The sequence below is a fragment of the Phyllostomus hastatus genome, unplaced genomic scaffold (genome assembly GCF_019186645.2).
Source record: "Phyllostomus hastatus isolate PE091 unplaced genomic scaffold, TTU_PhHast_1.1 phas_scaffold_12, whole genome shotgun sequence".
Taxonomy (NCBI): Eukaryota; Metazoa; Chordata; class Mammalia; order Chiroptera; family Phyllostomidae; genus Phyllostomus; species Phyllostomus hastatus.
The window spans coordinates 8,927,327-8,940,568 of NW_025334007.1; the positions used below are offsets into that span (position 1 = coordinate 8,927,327).

General features: G+C 48.9%; 1 protein-coding gene across 1 annotated transcript in view; it reads right to left on the bottom strand.

The window, feature by feature from the left end:
* PTCHD1 (patched domain containing 1) overlaps nt 1–10,030 on the bottom strand; it is a 52,274-nt gene extending 42,244 nt beyond the window's left edge. Inside the window, exon 1 of the mRNA XM_045856087.1 lies at nt 9,438–10,030. Within this exon, the coding sequence (XP_045712043.1) occupies nt 9,438–9,788 (351 nt within the window). The 5' untranslated portion in view covers nt 9,789–10,030. The remainder of the gene's footprint in view (nt 1–9,437) is intronic.
* Between the last annotated feature and the right edge of the window lie 3,212 nt (nt 10,031–13,242).

The following is a 13,242-nucleotide window of genomic DNA, read 5'->3' on the forward strand; positions in this document are numbered from 1 at the left end:
TTCCCTCTAAAGAGAGAGAGAGAGAGAGAGAGAGAGAGAGGGAGAGAGAGAGAGAGAGAGAGAACTGGGGCTTGAGCTTGGATTTTTCCTGACCCCAAATTCAGTATTGTGTTCATAGCAGGTGAATTTGAGCCTTGCTACTCAAAGTGTGCTCCTCTGACCAGCAGCATCATTATCACCTGGAGCTTGTTAGAAATTCAGAATCACAGCCCCACCCTAGGCTGAGTAAGAATCTGTATTTTCACTAGATGCCCAGGTGATGTGTGGGCACCTTAAAGAGTCTAAGAGCAATCAGTCTTCCCTCAGTATGACCACTTGCTATAACAAAACGAGAACAAAAACAAAAGACAGCAATAGAAACCACACAAAATTAAGGTACTGAATATCACAAAGATCTTTTGAGCACGATGCCTTTTTTCTTGAGACAATTAGAAGGAACTCACAAAGCTATGGTATTTCACAAATGTGTGGAGTCCATGGAATAATGGGCAAAGGAATGTCACCTTCAATGCTGAGAAATTAGTTGTAACGTTTCTGTTAAACTTCACCGAGATACACTGATTTTTGTGCCAGTATCAGTTTTTAAGTTCACCTCTTAGAACAAATCTTTTTGTTACCATGGGCTCTCTCTTCAAAAGAGTGAGGCTCAGCAACATTAGGATGGTGATCTCTTGAACACTGATGCTACAGTTGGCAAAAACCATTTGTCCTTGATTTTTGAAAAAATGTTTCATGTTTACATTTGAGTATGGCTGTGGTCAAAGTTTTGAGACTTCATGGATACAAGGACATGTGTAGTAGAGAGCTGACTTTCGGGGTGCTCCTTGGGAATGGCACAGTGCTCCGCCCTCCTATATGGGAATGGAGGCTGAGGTCAAGTTCACGCCTTTCCAAACTGTATTTGGACCAGAGAAGGTGGTCAAGTGTTTGGTTTCCTACAAATTTCTCCACATACAAAGTAAATGTCAGAAGATTCTGAGGCAGAATGGGTAATTATTGCTTATCATCAAGTTTGGAACCAAGATTTATCAAGGATTAAAAGTGAAGACAGACCCAAGGAAATCACATGGTCATGCCACCAGACAAAATTGTATTTGACCAAAATAAATCAACAGGGAAGGAAGAGAACATTTTTCATCCTATAAACCATCGGCCGGCAACAATTTATTAAGCACCTACTACACACTCCACATTATGCTAGGTTCTAGGAGAGATTTGGGAGTCTGAGACATTGTTCCTGCACTTGAAGAGCTTATGATCTTGCTAAAAAGAAGAAACTATCACCTGACAATACAGCAAATTATATAATAGTGTATAGCTAAGCATTCAAGAATATGAACACGACTGAAAGCCAGGTGGATTTAAGGGAGGGAAGCAGCCATTCTGGGAGGGCCTCGTAAAGTAGGAGACACGTGAGTTTGACATCAGAGTAAGCCGTGAGTGCATTTCTAGAGGAGAACAAAAGTAGATGTGTAAAATGACCATCTTTATGTTTTGTTACCTTTCAGATGGAAAAAGTCAAGAATCATATGATTTCGCTCATATGTGGGGTATAAAACTGAAAGCAACAAATGAAGAAAACAACAAAAACTCACAGACACAGACAACACTGTGGTGGTGATCAGAAGGAAGGGTGTGGGGGTAGGAAAGGGGGGCAGATATATGCTGACAGGAGAGTTGATCTTGGGTGGTGACACCCAGTGCAATACATAGATGATATATTATAGAATTGTACACTTGGAACCTATATAATTTTACTTACCAAGGCCACCCTAATACATTTCTTTAAAAAGAGTTTTAAAAAGTAGATGTGTAAAAATGGGGACCTATAGACTTTTGTATTCATAAAGGGAAGAGGGGCGGGATACTCCGATGTGCGGGTTTGGCAATATAAACCCGTAAGTCCTGGTGGTGGCCAGGCCCTGTTTGGAATCATCTTTACCACCAACCAGTGACAGGACTGAAAATGGCAGCGGTTGCTTATCCAGTTCAAGAATAAACCAAACAACTATGCTGGATCATTCTTGCCTGTAAACTTCATGGAGCTGGGGTCAAGGCCATCCTGTTGAGTGAAGGGATGAACATCCCCTGGGAATTGGGCCCTCAACTTCTAGATGCGTGACTCCAGGTAGGCATAAGACCCTTAGGCCGATGCCGCTGTCAGGGTCCCTGCCCATATTCTTTCAGCTCATACTCACCTCTGCATGCCAAGGCCACTTACTGCAAAGCCCTGCAGCTCTGTTGCCTGAGGCTTTCATAAAACGACAATACCAACTCTGATTATAGGGACAGAGAGAGCATCTGGAATTGCCATGTATTTATTTAATGCTCCCGGATGCAGCTGGATCAACTAATGATGGCTGGAGAGTTGGGGAATAAATATCTAGCTTCTTCGACCACAGCTGGGATAACCTGGACACATGTTCTACAGTGTCTCCCAGAGTTCCCCAGGGAGACCAAGCCCTGGGTGCCCACAGTGGACAGACACCTGCTTGAGAATATTCCCTCTTTCATGTCCCCATTTCCTTACTGGTGTTTCCGGATATTAACTCCCAAGGTAGCTGCTGGCACTCAAATCCTCATCTCGACTCCACATGGAGCCCACAATTGAAACCTAAAGTAGAAGACCTAACAATGGACATCTTTTGAAATGCCAGAAACAATATTCTCAAGAGGGTTTCTTAGAGAGTGAGAAGATAAAAATAGCTACCCAGTTTCCTCATTGCCTCTTTTGTTCAAAAATCTGAATTTGGAAGTTGAAGGCACAGCATAATATTCAGGGCTTCCCATATGAAATAATAACTGGTGTTGATTTCCTTTTTCTTTTTCCCTTTAAAGGTTAGAGATTACTCACCTCCCCTGCTGGTCATTAAATCAGTCTGGCAGGACTCCTCGGAAGTTCTGTGGCCTTCCGGGCATGTGGCTGTAGCAGGGGCAGTGCTGCAGACAGGCCTGCTTGCTGTGATGTGCTACTGAGCAGGTGACTTCAAAAGGCTGCTTCAAGCCTATCTCAAGAATCACTAGGGGCTCATACTGAGCCCCAAAGTCAGGTACCAGATGGCTCATCCCACAAAGTCAAAGCTGATCAGATCCCCAGCACCTTGCGTCTCTCTAGCTCCTGTGCCAAGAGATGCCGCAACCTCTCAGGCAGGAGCCAAACAGTTCCTTTTACCTTACTTCTCCTTCTCTTAATCATCACAAGGAGTCACCAGTTAAATGTTCAGCTGTTTCGTGAGGTTTTAAGTCTAGTGAATCCTGAGAGGTTCATTTTCTTGTGTTAATTAAAACAAATCATCCTTGTCATATAGCATCTATCAAGATACTATGAGTCATTAAAATGGTGGGCTTCTTCTCACACTACAGCTTTATATTTAAATTTCAGTTTTAATTAGCAGTTTACCCAGAGTTTCTCCCAAATGCTTATCTGCACGAGGAAGTAAAAGGTTGCTTCCCAAATCTAAATAAGATGAGCAAGGTGGGCATTTGAAGATATTAGTCACACAAATGAAATGTGCTCAGAAACCAGACAACCCAAAAAGAATATTATGCTTGGATTATTTGGATGTACCTCCTATGAAATGAAAGGAGAATGAAAAGCAATCTTGACCTCTTTTTAACTTCCCCCCTGCGCAAAAATAAAGTACAAATGTCAACTGTAATTGAAAAGTTAAAAAAAAAATTAAAAGGCAATTGGCTGATCCAGTGGATGCACAAATGTTGCCCTTTCAGGCCTGGGCTTAACATTTCCTAAGAGTACCTGCCTCAGAAAACTCACCAAAGGGACAGGGCTTCCCAAGGTGCTATGGCACCTGTCCCCGGACAAAGCACCGAGATACTAAAGCAGATTCCAGCATCAGCATCTGCAGACATGACCTTTAAGGTGCCGTCCGAACCCAAGGGTCTTTCATGTCCTGTTCCTTGGATGCAAGTTCTTCTTTTGACATTTTATGTTCAGAAAGACAAGGCAACTTGACTAGGCAACAAAGCGTTGCCCCCAACCTCCTTGGCAGGTCACTACTCCTAGTAAGGTCTTACACACTGTCAGGAGAAGGCCGGCCTAGTGGGTGACTGCCAGAAGGGTGGTCAGACCTGCTGATCATGGGCACTCCGTGAAGCCTCAAGGCCAGGGTCAATTCGAAAGCTTTGCTGTTCATGCAGTCAAACTGCATTCAGTTTCTTGGGTTGCTCTACAGCAGGACTTAGACCAGAACAGACAGGGCTATAGGAGAGAGCAAGATAACTGCATCCTGGGGAAGGTCGCACTGGAATATCTGGTCTCTGCTCAACTGCCCAAAAGAGCGTTTCCTCAGAGGTTGTAGTATTTGTCCCCAAAATTCTTTAAGAGTTTGGCATTTTTCATTTTACATAATCAATGCAGCTGCAAGAAAAAATCCTAATAAAACAGAAGAAACAAACAAAGGAACCCCTTCTAGCAGGGTTTGGGGCCAGGCAATTCTTTGCTGTGGGAGGCCATCCTATGCCCACAGGGTGGGTAACAGCATCCATGTCTGCCACCCAGGACATGTTAGTAGCAACCCACTACCAGTTCTGAGGATCAAAACTGTCTCCAACCATTGCCAAATGTTGCCTGGGGGGGTACAGTCACCCCTGGTTGAGAACCACTGCCTTAGAGGTTAATAGTAGTAACTTCCTGAGAATGCTTTAGCAAAGTTTGGGAATACAGTCTAGGAACTTCTTTATGTAGAGGACTAAAGAGTAAATATTTTTGGCTTTGGGGGCCACGTGCCATCTCTGCCTCATATTCTTATTTGTCTTTGTTTTGATACTTTTTTTTTTAAATGTACAAACTTCCAAGCTTGAAAATAGGCCGGAATATGCTGATCCTTACACTGTAGAGAAAGGAATGATGCTGATTCCCGTAATGACTGAAAGTGCTGAGGTAGTATTTGGGAAAACTGGGATCTTGACCCAGCTACCAGGTCTTCGTGACACTGAGGTAGCAATTATTCTCCCCTTCCTGGAAAACCCGAATTAAATAATTCCAAGTTAAATTCTATTAGTTAATTCTACTTAATGTATTTAAACATAAAAAAGTTTTAATGAAATAGAAACTGAATATTTGAACACAGTGAGATTCCCCAGTAAATGGAAGAGTGTCTGCAAAACAATGATGTGTCCTTCCCTTGGTTTGAAAAAAAAATCCTATGAGGTTCCTCTGAAGAAGGGGACATTATGCATAGGAAAGGCCCCTACCTAGTTTCAAGACTGAAATATGTTTTGATGTGACCACAGTGGTTAATGAGGAAAGAAAAACAGTATCTTGGAAAAAGACAAGCCTGGAAACTGCTTGTATAGTTGTAAAAATAAAAATGTCATTTGGAAAATACATTCTAAAGTGGTTTCTGTGGAGTTTTCTTTACCCACCACACCAGAGTCTGAGTAATCCAGGGCATGTGCATTTGACAAGCGTTCATTGAAGGTCCACTGTGTGCCAGGGACTGTGTGAGGCACTGGAGTTGAGTCCACCTGAACCCGGCCAGTGAACAGCGCCCCAACATGAAATTGCCACCTTTAATCATCCAGAGTGTTTTTTTCCAGTAAAAAAAAAGCCAGAGGTATTTTTTCAGTAAAATATTCGATCTTTCTATCTTTGTATACTGCCAATTACAAATATTTCATGGTTTACTTTGAGCACTTAAGAGTTTCTATATAGGGAAGGGCCAAAAGTAGGTTTATAATTCCTTGTATGGAACATGATACACTAATTCATAAATAATAATAGAAAAATGAACTCTTGTGTTCTGCATTCTCACAACCGTGAACTTACTTTTGCCCTACCCTGTATGTGGATTTTCATTGACATCAGAAAGGATCAGTCAAGAGGATGTCTTTATGATCTAATTATCACTATTGGAACAATAGTACGGGATGAGTATGAGACTTTGGTCAAATATGTTTCATCTGGATAACAAAAATGTACATTTTAAATAATTCAAGTAGTTTGTCACATGGGAGACAGGAAATTATAGTGAAAAGAGCACTTTGCTGGGAATCAAAAATCCTGGGTCCCGGTCCTGGTTTCTGTCTTTGTTTTTTTTTTCCACGGACTAGTCAGTTAATTTTTAAAGAGCAGTTTTCTCATCTGTAAAATGGGATCATAATACTGTCCTGCCCATCCTGAGGCATTTACTGTATCTAGAACATATTGCATGTTTACATGTTACAGTGTCATAAAGGGGGTAGGTAACATTATTCTAAGGACTGGGTTAAACTGTTTCTTCAGTTTACACTCTACACAGATGCTTCTGGAGTAAATCAAGTATCGTCTTGGTCAATTATCAACAAGACCTTCCTACACTTCATTTTAGGTGATTAAGTAAAAAATCTTATCTATAAAAGCTCATGAAACACTATCCGGAAATTTGCTCTGAGAGAAACATCGTGGATTTTCTATTAAAATATGATAATGAGCTAAATTTAATCTTCTAGTGAAATGAAGACTTTTGAAGATCAACATTTATTTAAACAGGTTCGGAAATTAATGGTTGATCCCCTACCAGCACCATGAGGCCCCACCCACTTTCATTAAAAATTACATCTTTGCCACACAGCCTTCAGCGGAAACCGTCGTGACGGAGAGTCACCCCCCTCATAGTTTGGCGTCAGATGTTATGCTCCAGAGTCAGAGAATGGCAGTCCCATCCCTTGCACAAATCTGAGAAAGCTACAAAGCAGATCAACTGGGTTTTCAAATATGGATTATTGTTTTTCTGTCATACTCTCAAGTATATTTGTTGAAAACTAAGCCTGGGGTTTTGTTTTTTGTCATCATCCTATTCCAGTCTATGTTTGGTCAGAAAGTAGCTAGACTAATATCCCAAGAAGGATCTCCTTCATTGAATATTCAGGTACAACCAAGAGCACTATGAGGAGTAAAGGACACAGCTCTGTAAGTTACTTCCTCTAGTTTCCTAGCAGGGCCTGAAAAAGCCTAGAGCCCTGCTCAGGCTCTGTCCACTTCACTTCTAATGCCATGTAGTAAAGCCGGCAGAGGCTGGCTGGTGTTGTGTACAATGTTAACTGTCAGCGCTATCCTTGATGCCAGCAACCAAGTATTGGAATAACACTAGTAAGGGGCAGCAATAGTGACGCTCACTCCTAACACCTTTTATAAAGAACAAGTCTTCACCGTGTCTCTCATAGAAAAAAGGAAAAAAAAATAATAAGTGCCCCTGCTCACACTTTACATTACCATGAGTACTGAAGGTCTACTTTTCTGTCCCCCAGCTCCATACCTACCAAATATAGGGGATGGATGTAGAAAGGAAAAAAATGGATACATAAAATCAAAGGCAGTCCTTTCCTAAGTCTGGGTCCTTATAAATTGTATGAATTTATTTGACCAGAGAGCCAACAGCTAGAAATGAGTTCTGACCACTGTTTGACAGGGCTGTGATTTTCCCCAGACACCTGGAACACGAAAACCATCCCATTTCTTAAAACAACTCACCGACGAGACCGCTGTCCTTTAAAGTTGCCCTTTAGACACAGAGGCAAAGCCAGTCTCTTTCTCCCTCCCACTTTCCCTTATAATACGGTTTTCTGTTTTGAACAGATCAAAATCAAACAGGAGAAAAACAATCGAATTGAGAAGAGATCTGATGTGCCTGTTGATGTCTCATTAACCTTGAGTGAATGTAGCTGGTGATTGCCCATCACACTGGCATTAGGGTTTGTTAGGGGGAAAGAAACCTAGTGGGAATATCTCCTGGGACGGGGGTGGGGGATACAAAGAGAAATATTATAGAGTAGATCATCTATCAAAACACAGGGCAGCTTTCCAACTGTCACGACTGGCTAAATTCTAGTTTCCTTAAGCCTGTGATGAAACTACTACGTGTCTTCTTGAGAAAGCATTTGGAGCAGTATTTGTCTGTGTGCCAACATATGTTCACTGAGGTATTGGGGAAAAAACACTTTGATGTTGGAAGTATAATGATGAGAAAAAGCAAACATATCGAGATTAATGTTACCAAGGTTCTGTGATGAGTATGTGTGATATGTGCGTGCCATTAAAAATATGACGAGCCACCCAATGTGGGAATGTTCCAATTCCATTGAGTCTCTAGTTAGAGTCCCATCATTACTAATTGACAAGTCAACAAATGGAGGGAAATGAGCTTGCCCCTAGGGATAAAGGGTTACCTGTAGAGGGAAAGAGAAAGAAAGAGTTCCCCAGGTTCATGGGCTGACTCCTTTTGGAATAAGACTAGAAATCTAATGAGCCTCCAATCCTGGCTCTAGACCAGAGAGACCCACACAAAAGCAGCACCTCTCTCATCCCTGAGCCCCAGGGCTACATCTGGGACTGGTTCCTGTCTGCCTCCCCCACCCCCAGAAGAGCACCTTAAGTAAACAAACTCCATAATCTCCACCAGGGATTTGGACAGAACATTCTCACCTATTTTTGCTCTTCTCTCCCAAGGTCTCCACTTTTCCATCTCTAGTCCTTACTCCTCTGCTTTTCTTAGGAACTTCCTGAAAGTTATCATCATTAACCTCACTTTTCACATCAAATTCTCCCCTCAGGCTGATGGCACAACCTGTTTCTGCGAGAGTCACCCTCTAACCAGCTGCTTGCTTTCCTGTGCTCTTCTCAGGGCTATACAGCTTGGCGTCTGTTCTCACTCTCAGGTTCTGCGCCTCACCCTGGAGCGCAAATGCACCCAAATAAAAGTGGATCAATTGAACCCCTCTTTGCCTGAAGAAGTTTTTGCATTTTGGAGGAGAGGAGATACTGTGAAAAATGAAATAACTGTGAATTACAAATATCATTTCCTACCCTAGAAGACAGAGATGGCTACCTCGCTCCCGGGAGGAGGGCAGCAGGGCAACCCCTGTCCTTGTCAGGGACCGCACTTCTTTCTGGGAGGTGGGAGGCGTTTTCCCCACCATCTCACTTCACATTCCTCTGCCACCTCACGGCCTCTCCAAATTGCCTTTCCCAAAACACTGTGGGGGCCAGAGGAAGGGGTGGGGAAAGGAGAAGAAGGGGAGAGGGGTCTCTGAATCTTGCCATACATAGTATGTTGTTTTCAACTAGCAGGACTTTTTTCTTATTCTGTTCCTTCCTGGCCCACTTACCCCAAAGCCTTCCCGCCCCGAAGGCCAATGCAACCAAAGGCAGCGCACTGACCACAGCACCCTGACTGCCGCCGCCCCAACTGTTGCAGCAGCTGCCTGGGTGGCAACGACGGCGGCGAGGGCAGGGCCGGGCCCGGACTGGGACGCTCCCACCCAAGAGGCTGGGAGGCTCTGGGCGGCCTCCGAGGGGCGCGCGGTGCAGGGGAGCCCCTGCGGCAGGCGCCCGGGATGGGAGAGGCGGCGCTCTCAGCCCGGACCCCGCGCACAGCCAGTCCGGCTGTGGCAGCGGCAGCAGCGCTAGTGGAGGCTGCCCGCTTCCGCCCCCTTCTCACCTTTAAGATCAGGTCGGTGTGATGCTGGTCCAGCATGTTGGCTTTCTGGAAGGAGGTGACGATGACCCGGCCGTAGCGTCCGGGGGTCTGCAGATCCGAGTAGAGCCGGTGCTTGGAGCGGTTGACCGGGAACAGGCTGTTAACAAGGTTGCGCTCGATCTTGGCGAGGCTGTGTTGGGGCGCCAGCAGGTGCTCCACGCTCTCCTCGACCTGGTAGCGGCTGAAGCTGGCGCCGAGCAGGATGGAGATGAGCACGGGCGCCGAGGCGAAGAAGACCGGGTGACTGGCAATGAAGTGGCCAAGCCGGGAGAAACACGTCCTCAAGCCCCTGTGTAGGACCTGCCGCAGCATCCTAGAGCAGAGCGGGCGCGGGAGGAGGGCGAGGCGCACGCTCGGCGCGGGCTCGGGCGGCGGCGGCGACGGCGGCGGCGACGGTGGTGGCGCCCGCGGTGGCGACGGCGGCGGCGGCGGCGGCGAAGGCGAGACCCGGAGCTTTCCCGGAGCCGCGGCACCACCATCGGGGAGTCCCGCGCCGCGCTTCGGGAGGGTCCCCTCGGGACGGAGACACGCCCTCCTGCCCGCGTCGGCTTGGAGAGCCCCCCAGCCTGGCGGTCTCCGCGCCGCCCCCACCCCGCCCTATCCCGTGCGCCCTCCCCACCCTCCGCCGCCTCCCCGCCCGAGGGGCTCTGCGCGGCTGGGCTGCGTCCCGGCTCAGCGCGGAAGGGGCCCGGGGCAGCCCCCGCGGCGCGTCATGACCCCACTCACCCGACCCCCAAGGCCAACGACGGGGTAGCACGGGGAGCGGCGGCGGCGCTATCGCGGGGAGACTCTGCGCGCCAGCCTAGGAACACGAGGACAGAGAATTCCAGGCTACACCCAGTCCCCTCCCCTCCCCTTGCTCCCCTCCCCCGGCCCGCCGCCCGCTCACGCCTTCTCCTCCCCTGTATCCTCCGGGGAGACCCAGAGATGAATAAAGAAATGGCCCCGATTTCCCAAACAAAAAGTAAAGCGTTCTCCCGGGGGGCGTCGGGCAGACCCGCTCAGAGCCGATCCCCCCAGAGTGGGAAAGGAAGAGGCTGAAGACTGCGTGCGCCCTGGCTCTCGCCTAGCTCAGGTGGTGGCGCGCACTGGCTGGTGCGGAGAGGGGGTGGGGAGCGAAGACGCTCGAACGTGGAAATCACGCCTCCTCTCAACTAAGAGCCATTTAAAATATCCCCAACACTGCAGCTTCTGCGGGACCATGGGGTCCGGGTGTGCGTCTGGGGCGCGTCCACCCAAAAAGCGCCTGTGGAGAATATACTAGCCCTCATTTAGGATCGCTCCAGACGGACTCGGGTTGGGCAGTTCTGCTGCGCACCCCTCAATCTCCCCACCCCGTCCCCCAGTAATAAAAGTGCTGATAATGATGGTAGGTCGATGGAGCTGCGGGTCACCAGGGCTCCGGTGCTCTCGGGCTCCCGGCTCTCTGCCCTGCCAACGCCGCCGCCGCCTCCTCTTCCTCCCCCTCCCCCCTCTGTCGTCATTGGCGGGTCTGGGGGACCTGGTGCGGCGGGGCTGGAGCGGGCGCCCCTGCGGGCGTAGAGTGCTTGTGAACAGCTGGTCAGGGAGTCGGGAGCGTTACTCCCCTTTTCTCTTCCACCCCGCCCTCTCCTTCTCAAACGCGCGAGTGTGGGGAGTGGGGGACACCTTATCTCAGACCTGGAGAGATACTGGTCTGTGAGCTTACCGAGCCGCCGGGGGCGCGGGGGAGCTCGGGGGCGCCGAGGGCTCGGCAAAGTTGGGCGTGTACGTGTGCGCGCCAGCCTTGAGCTAGCAGGCAGCCACTGTGGTTCCCCTCGAACTCCCCCTCCAGAAAATTCCCCAAGAAGGCGGGCGCCGGCTTCGGGCCCGGGATAGACCTGCGGCGGCGGGAACGGCCATGCACAGGTACAATTTAGCGCCTTTCCTTGCGCTCTCCAAGCCCCGGGGTCCATCCTTTGCAACGCAGATGGAGCCGGATCTCAAGAGTCTGGGCCACTGAGTCGCTCTGTCCGGCCATGGGGGTGGGGACTGGGGCGTGGCGAGGGGTCCCCAGGTTTCACTCTCCTAGGGCTCGACCTTCGCCTCCTAAGCCTCTGGTCGCTTCTGCTTGGCCTCCTAGTGCCAAGGGTCAAGCCAGAGGCGGCTGGGAATAGAGGCGCGGTTCCTGGTCTGTGGCCCGCACTACTGAGCGTGGACATGCATATTAATTAAAGCAGAAGGAAGATGGAATGAGGCGAGGAGGAGGAGGAAGAGGAAGAGGAGGGGAAGAGGAAGAGAGGGGAACAGGAGGAGAGGGAGAGGGAAATGGGTGGGAGAACGGGACTCTGGGAGGTATTACTCCCCAAAGCCAAGCGGCCCTGCACTTCTCAAACTGAACTTGGGAACTTGCACGTTGGAAACAGGAAGTCGTGGGCTGGGAAATCCTCCTCTTTTGGTTTCTCTGTTCCCTTCCCCCACACCAGACCCTCCTTTCTATATTCCCTCAGAAACACCTGAACCTGCTGCACGGCCCAACCCGGGGGTGTAACCGCTCTGTTCTGCCTGCGCTCCCTGGGTCCTTCTATCCATCCGTAGTCTTGTCCACTTTCTCTGCTCACCCTCGCTGTTCCCCACACTGCTCACTGCTTCCAAAGGCTCCCCTTGGGCGCTTAGGTTCACCAGCAGCTTCAGCCAACACCTCCCTCAACCACTCCGTATTGTCTTTCCCAGGAGGTACATATTGGGAGGGGCTAGAAATTCCCCAGCTACACTCGACTTGTGCCCTACCCCCCCAGCGTCTTAATTTCTGCTTGCGGATACGCCGCTCCTCTGCAGCGCTTTGCTGATTCACGATGCTCGCGGAGGGAAAAGCCTCATTGACTTGTGCCCCGGCCAGCGGCGAGGCGAGCGCGAGTGGCTGCTAGGGCACGGGCTTTCGGAAAGCACCCACCACTCTGCAGCCAAGGTGCTAAATGGCAGGGTGGATGCCCTGCGTGGCTCTCGGTGGGGCAGACTGAAAGACCGAAGGGGGGCGGGTGCGGCGGCGGCGGGAAATGCTGCGAGCCTGGTTCTTTGCGGCTGAGCCGGCAGCAGCTGGTGGGTGGGCACTTCTCAGGAGGCCTAAAGTCGGTCTCTGCGCGGGGAGCGAACAGAGGTGTTTCATGTGCCCTGATGCCGGCGGCAGAAGTAAGAGAAAGGAAACCAGCCCACAGGTCTCTTTGGGAGCCTTTCACATTTCGCCGAAGCTCTTTATTCTGAAGTCTTTGTCCCTCCAAATGGTTCCCTCCTAACCTTGGATCTCTCTCATCCCTGGAATTTCCGGCCGTTTAATGTTAGCCCTCACGCAGGCGTCCCCTCTCTCCCGCCTGGGCTGAATCTTAGAGCGGGAGAAACCCAGCACTGCTCAGCTGGCCGGGGTGGGAGTGTTGTCCTCCCACTCGGAAAGGGCCTTTCCGTTGAGACCGAGGCATTTGCTTCCAGCCCTCCCAACTCTTCCTAATTGTCTTTGTGTATATTTGGGGAAACTTCCACCCTGTCTGCTTTAATTTCGAGACACCCAACGGCCTGCCAGTTGATCTTTCTGCCACTTTCTATTGCCTGCAATCCAGTTAGTATTGTCAAAATTGAGTTGGAGCCAGAGAGACAAGAGAGAGGGCGTTGTCTCCTCCCAGTGTTTCTCCTGTTTTGATTAGGCGTTCAGGGGAGCTTTGCCACCACCCGAGACTTGAGTTGGCATTTGGGACAATGACCTTGAGAACAGAGCTTCTATTAGCACATTTGTAAAATATTCATTTTTTTCCGATTA